Source organism: Nelumbo lutea, chromosome 1 (assembly GCF_056320005.1).
Source record: "Nelumbo lutea isolate HS-2025 chromosome 1, American lotus-T2T, whole genome shotgun sequence".
NCBI lineage: Eukaryota > Viridiplantae > Streptophyta > Magnoliopsida > Proteales > Nelumbonaceae > Nelumbo > Nelumbo lutea.
Genome location: NC_142684.1, coordinates 3,746,089 through 3,753,392, shown reverse-complemented (window position 1 = coordinate 3,753,392; position 7,304 = coordinate 3,746,089). Strand labels below are relative to the sequence as shown.

The window sequence follows — 7,304 nt, the reverse complement described above, 5'->3', positions numbered from 1 at the left end:
CAGTCTTTCCCTCCTTTTTGGCCAGTTGAAAGTGGATCTATCAAACAACTTGTCCAATCTGTCTAGAGTATTCCAGTTGCACCCAAAAAGAGAAAAGAACCGACCCATAATACCACAAGCAAATGGACAGGAAATGAACAAGTGAAGAGCAGATTCACCATTGAATTCACCAATTTGGGGAGAGGCACCATCCAGGTCTCTTCCTTTGTAAAATATCACAAGTGTTGATCGCACCATGGAAGACCTCCCAATAAAAAACACTCACTTTGGGGGGAATCGGATGACACCAGATCTCTTTGACTGGAAAGGGAGTAATTGGTTGAGAAGGCACAAACAACGACTTGTAAAAAGAAGCACAACTGAAAACCCTAGAAGGATGTAGAGTCCAAATTCTATCATCTTGTTTACTTAGGTCTAGGAAAACCCTTTCAAGAATGTGTAAAAGTTTGAAACAATGCCTAACTCAGTGTCCCTCACATTTCTACGAAAACCTAAATTCCACCCAAGCCCATTAGCCAAGGGAGAGGGGAGTAGAAACTCAGAAATTGGCTTACACTTGAGAGCAGAAAGGGTGAACAAAGAAGGGAAAGAAACCTTTAAAGGGGCTTCACCCATCCAAAGATCCTCCCAGAAATTGATCTTATTACCTAAATTAAAATCGAATATGTGTGATTGAGAAACGATGGAAGGCATTTTTGAATTGCTCTCCAAGGTGCTAGAAGTTTTAGCATCCCACCCGTTCACAGAGAGCCCATGAATACTAGCGATCACTTTATGCCATAACCTGCCTAATTCTCTCAGAAATTTCCACAACCACTTCCTCAAAAGAGCCTGGTTCTTTTCTTTTAGCTTTCCTAACCCCAACCCTCCATCCTCCTTCTGTCTACAAACTATTTCCCATCTAATTAGGTGATCCTTCTTTGCTTCTCCCGATTCTCACAAGAAAACCCGCATAATTTTCTCCAACTTCTTAACAATCACCTGAGGTACACTAAACACCGATAGGCCGGAATGTTAGCTAAGGTGGAATTGATTAAGGTTATCCTACCTCGCAAAGAAATAAAATTCCTCTTCCAATCCATTAACTTATTCTCAAATCTCTCCACTACCGAACTCCAAAAGATCAAAGACCTAGGGTTCGCACCTAAAGGGAGTCCTAAGTACTTCATAGGCCAATCATTGGACACACATCTGAGTTCCTTTGCCCACAACTCCAACTCCTCCTTCCCCATATTTACCCCAGCTACTACACTTTTATTAAGATTAACCTTCAGATTTGTCAACATCTAAAACAAGATCAATAACCTCCCTTAGATTCTTAGCCTCCTCACCTTCCCCCTCACAAAAAATAATGATGTTAGCAAATTGAAGATGGGTTACCATCACCCTACCTCTCCTCACTCTCCACCCTCTAAAAACACCCATTTCATCCGCTTTTATGATCAATTTGCTGAACACCTATACAACAATAGTAAATAGAAATGGTGAAAGAAGATCCCCTTGTTTCAGACCTCTCATAGCATCAAATAAATCTATAACCAACCCATTCACCAAGACTGAAAAATGGCAAGATTTTAGGCAACCTCCAATCCACTTGCACCATGTTGCACCAAAACCACAATTGCTCAAAGCTACAATTAAGAGACCCTAGTCCACAAAATCATAGGCTTTCTTCATATCCAACTTGCACACAATACCTTACCTCCCATTTTTCCTAAAATCCTCTACACACTCATTTGCAACGAGCAGTTGATCTATAACCTGTCTTTCTTTGATAAAAGCTTCTTGATACTGTGATATGATTGATGGAAGTACCCTCTTTAGGCGATTGGAGAGAACATTGGCTATGATTTTGTATTGATTTGTCACTAAGTTGATTGGTCTAAAGTCATTGGGCGACATGCTCCTGATTTCTTAGGAATCAATACAATAAAAGTAGCATTAACCCCTCTACTTATCATCCCTTTGTGATAGAATTCCTCAAAAACCTTCATTAAATCTTGCTTAAGCCACTCCCAAAAATCTTGGTAAAAACCATGGTAAATCCATCTAGATCCGGAGCCTTGGACCTATCCATAGAGAAAATAGCTGCCTTCACTTCTTCCAATTTAATACCACTTTCTAATTCTCTACTCAAGGTGCTATCTAAAGCAGGCCATGTCAAACCCTTTAAGATCCATTTATTCTCTACTGACTTTCTATAAATTTGTTTGAAGTGATCCACAAAAGCCTTTGCAATGTCATTCTATTGGGTGATGATAATTCCATTTTCCAATTCCAACGTAGAGATGCAATTTTTCTTTCTCCTACCATTTGCGATTGCATGAAGGTATCTAGTGTTCCTATCACCTTCCTTTATCCACTTTTCTCTTGACTTTTGTTTCCATGATATCTCATCTCTCAATAGAGTAACTTCCAACTCTTTTTTCAAATTTGTACTCTCCTCATTCCCTACCAAACCCATTTGTCCTACATTTTTTCTATCAATCCCTTCAATCCGACCAATCAAGATTGACTTTCTTTCTTCGATCTTCCCAAATTGATTAGAATTCCACACTTTTAGCTTTCCTTTCAAATTCTTAAACTTTCTATGGAATCTAATCCCTTCACATCTAGCCATTGAGGTGTCCTCCTCCCACCAGCTTCTCACCTTTTACACAAATCTCGGGATTGTGAGCCACATATTTTCAAACCGAAAAGGCTTTGGTCCGCCCCCATTCCCTTCTTAAGACAAATTAGCCAATGATCAGATGTGAGCCTATGTAATATTCTACATGTCAAATTCCCCCCGTGATCCTCCCACTCGTGATGTTTATACAATTATTATAACAAAAAAAAAATCTTTATACAATTTTTATAACATTCTCTTACTTTATTTACCCTTTTCTCAAATGACGATCTGACAATTATATTCCAGATTTAACAAACCAGAACACTCGCGGCAAGCCCCCCCCCCGCCTTCCATCTTTACTCTGGTTCAGCCCGTGTTCAGCGCGGGCAACAGAGCGAATCTAGTGGAAACTTTCTTAATCAATTGAATGTATATATATACACAAGAAGATGTGGGGCCTAGTTTTGACCATTGGATAGTGAAGCATTAACTCAGGTGGGGTCTACTTAAAATCAAAATCTAATGCACAATAGTGCTCCATATACTCGGTCAACTCATGCTTCCCCACTGAACCATAACCTCCAGCTGGCAGTTAATCTGACCGTACGCTTTTATTTCCTTAGATGTGCGTTTATCTCTGGCTCGTCGACAGCTACCCTGATGTGTTGATTATCGTAAAGGGCGGTTTTTAACGGCAATTGTGAAGGGCGGTTTGCTCGTGGCACGATCATAAATAAGGGGCATTTTAACGATAATTGTAAGGAATGGTTACTGTACGATTCCATTTCTCACACACTCAGGCTTTGACCGTATATTCTATTTTAATAGATATCAGCAGTGATCCGTGCGATATCGAAAATTTTAAAAGATTTAATAATTTTATTTTTCATTTAATGTTGATTTATAAAAAGTAATTATTGTTAATTGAATATGAACAAATATTTTTAATAAATTTAGTTTTATGCATCAATTTAAATAACCAATCCAGGACAGGGACGGGGTATATACATTAAAAATTTTTAAAATATTATTAATATTAAAATTTTGAAAATATTTCTATATGATTATTATAATGTCGCTACATATATTAGACAAATTTCAATTTTTATGCTATCTTGATGATTTAATGATGATAGTTAAGCGCCCAACAAATTTCTTTCTTTTAAATAAACAATTTTCCAAAGTAAAATTTTAATTGAAAAAGAAAAAGGAATTCAAGGATTTAGGTCCTCCATGGGGGACATTGGAGATGGAGGTTCATTTTTCTCTCCAACTGGGATCAGGTTAGGGTTGTCAATGGACCCAGAAAGTCCAAGGCCCAATTTGATTCTGATTCTGATTATCCTAAATTTGGATGTTAGAACTTGCATCAGGTTAATAATCAGATAAGATGTGGATTTAATACCACCCGATCTAATTAAAACCTAAGTCTGATAAAGAATTATCATTTTATGTATATATGTAATACGATTATGGATATGTATAAATATTATGTATAATTATAATTCTTATGATTGATAAATTTAATATTTTATATTTATTTGCATTTATTATACATGTATAAGTTAAAAATAATTAGAACTTTAAAAATATTTTTTAATTTTTTAATCATTTTAATCACAATAAAATGATTGCAGATTAAATCTAAATCTGATCTAAAATCCAACATTCCAATGAAATGTTGATGCGGATGCAATTGGGTCCAATTTGAATGTAGATGCGGATGCAATTGGGTCCAATTTGAATGTAGATGCGGATGCAACTGGGTCCAATTTGAATCCAATCCGTCTATAGCCCTAAATCAAGGATAGGGATGGGGAGTATGGCCCTGGCCTATTACCATTCCTAAATTCTGCCATGTTGAGATATCAAATTAATAAAAAATAGATATGATAATAGTAATAAATTAATCATTGATAATTAATAATATATAATACCAACACATGGAGTTAGTCACAATAAAAATACTACCATAATAAGCTACGAAAATTAAAATAAGTATTAATAAAAAAATAAATAAAATCTAATAAAAATGCGTAGCAATCAAAACAAATGTATCTAAATATAACGAAAATAAATAAACATTAATAGAAAAATTAATATAAATTAATACAAGTTTATCTAACAATACATAACCCACAAATAATGTTTGGTTTTAGTTTGACTTTGCCCAATTAATAATGTCAAAAGTGCCCTTCAACTTGGATTTTGTTTAACAAAGCCCATGCACCACAGGGCCCCACTGGTATACATATTAAGGAAAATGTGAGCTGAGTGGCTTGAATCCTAGCCATTTGTTTTAAAGAACTATCATCTATCCACCACTCTCAAGTTTGATATTATATGTAAAATATTGTGTGTAGTATTTGTGACACAGTAATCATAATGATTCAACCTCCGGTTTGACCTCAGTTGAACCTCTGGTCCATAAACCTCTTCCTTTTCCGGTTCAATGCTTGGTCTTATTCTTTGGACATTGCTTTTTACTCCTCATGACTTCACTACAAGCTCAAATGGCAAATAATCATCTACATCGCATACCTACCTGCTGCTCCATCGGCTACATCGCAATTTACTTTTTCATAACGTCGCTGCAAATGCAAGTTTCGAGCTGCTATTTAACTTATCTAACTGGAACCCACCAATCTCATACAGACATCAGCCTGCTGACCGGCAAGACCTGTATCAATTTGTTTGGAGTGCTTTGTGGACCCATATATAAGGATAATGTCTACCAATCAGGTAAATATGCAATAATAGTTAAAATCTAAGTTGATCTTTCAATTATATTACAATTGTTCATTGAGTATCTTCCAGTACAAGTTTTGCAGAAAATATTCTTGCCAATATGTTGCCGAGGGGTCCAAAATGCTAGAAGAAATGCCTCAAGCCAATGGAGCAAATAATTCATGTTAATGCTGGGCATGCATGAAAACTTCCCTAACATAGACTCACACATAGACTCAGCAGGGATCAGGAAAGCACAAAAATTCTTCCATTCTTCCAGAAATAGCTCCAAAAAATCCCTAAAAAAGCAGCATTCCTTAAGACCTTTTAGTAGAACTTGATCTCTTTGTTTTAGGCAACACAGAACTTTTCTCCTTAAAAGCTGATGGACAGAGGTCATTTATGCCACAAATTTCACAGTGAGGTCTAAGAGGAGTACATATCGTCTGTCCAAATCCAACCTGTAATTATACAGGAACAAAGAAACGATCAGCATAAATGATTGGATAAAGCTTCCATCTGTTTATGGCATATAGACTTTGCACGACTAAAGCAAAAGCTGTCATCAGTTTCATTGGTAACATTTATTCATTGGTCTTTTTCATTCATGGCCGTAACCCTTATGACTGATATGAGAGCTTTGTGGGTCCCATGCCATACATTATTCAGGCCTAATTGACTTAAAACATATCTAACTAAGAAACCACTTGGTAATGGGCCTAAGCCCATTAAATAGTTAGACTAGTCCCATGTGTCTTGGGTTGAATACGGGTATGAATTTGGGTATGGATCTCTAATGTGATTAGAAGTCTAACCAAATCAGATTTGGATAGTCCTGAACACAAGGGGATTCCAAACACATTGATCCAAATGAAGCATCTTCCCTGCAAATTTCTCTCACCTAGCCCACAATAGGAAATCACCTGCCTAATTTCAATTCAGGATAATGAACAAAACCATTTGCTTCAGATGCAAATCAGTCCTCAAATCTTAGGTGTAAACTTGAAGATTAGAAGAAAGGAAGAAGAGAAGTGAGAGCAGCAATAGAAGATGGCGAAAAGAGAAGGAAAGAGAAGAAGTCGAATCTGTTCTCCTTTCTCCTTTAACCCTTTTTATTAAGTATTAAAAATAGAGTGATGACAAGTATGCCCTTAAGTGGGTGGCCAGCTAGGCAGTAACATAAAGAGATTAAACAAAGAGAAATAACAGGCCCATTAAGAGAGGCCCATTAGCCAACAATAAAATAAAAGAAATTACAAGAGAAGATGCTAAGGCCCATTCCGCCCAGTCTCTTTACAGCTTCCTTCCTCAAAATCTCATCAAATGCTTCTCTACTATTACACATGAATAGGAACAGCCCTGCATTCAGTCTTCTTACCTTATAAAATCCAGAGTTCCTCCAGTCCTCCCATGCCTAGCTTCCCACACCTCTTTCGTCAGGATCTGATTTCAAGAATCTCCCAACTAAGCCCACCTGTAACACCTCAAACCATTCCTGTAATTTACCAGATTCCTTCACAACAATATGCATCTTCATTGTTATGTTGCGAGTGGATTATTACTTGGTTCCAAGGCCTACCAAGGCATGGCAGATGGGTTGGCCAATACATTGTTGTCTGAGCAGAGTGTTCTTTTGTGAAACTGTCTGAAAGTATTATGCATTTGTTGGTTGATTGCAGCTTCACAAGTTGTCTGGAGCTTCTTTTTTCAGCTATTTAAAATGGAAGTATGGAAGGAAGTAGGAAAGCAAAGATTATCTTTTTTTTTTTGTTTTTTGAAAAGAAAAGAGGTTAAGGTAAAGTTTATTTATCATGAAAAGATAATCAATCATACAAGAATGGGGGAAACCACAAGCTAGTTCGCCCCCAAAGGATATGATCATAACTCCCACAGGCTAACTGAGCTGAGCATCATAAACAAGTTCTGATTACAAAATTCAGGGATGATAGAAAGCCAAGAAGCAAGT

At 36.7% G+C, this 7,304-nt stretch overlaps 1 protein-coding gene and 1 long non-coding RNA gene across 2 annotated transcripts in view; one reads left to right on the top strand and one right to left on the bottom strand.

Moving 5' to 3' along the window:
• The first annotated feature begins 5,137 nt into the window (after positions 1–5,137).
• LOC148873238 (uncharacterized) overlaps positions 5,138–7,304 on the top strand; it is a 57,370-nt gene continuing 55,203 nt past the window's right edge. The window contains exon 1 of the long non-coding RNA XR_016107275.1: positions 5,138–5,353. This is a non-coding gene — a long non-coding RNA (uncharacterized LOC148873238). The remainder of the gene's footprint in view (positions 5,354–7,304) is intronic.
• The window catches only part of LOC148873237 (endonuclease III homolog 1, chloroplastic-like), a 74,128-nt gene continuing 72,195 nt past the window's right edge, over positions 5,372–7,304 (bottom strand). The window contains exon 10 of the mRNA XM_088970041.1: positions 5,372–5,799. Coding sequence (XP_088826167.1) covers positions 5,656–5,799 — 144 coding nt within the window. The 3' untranslated portion in view covers positions 5,372–5,655. The remainder of the gene's footprint in view (positions 5,800–7,304) is intronic.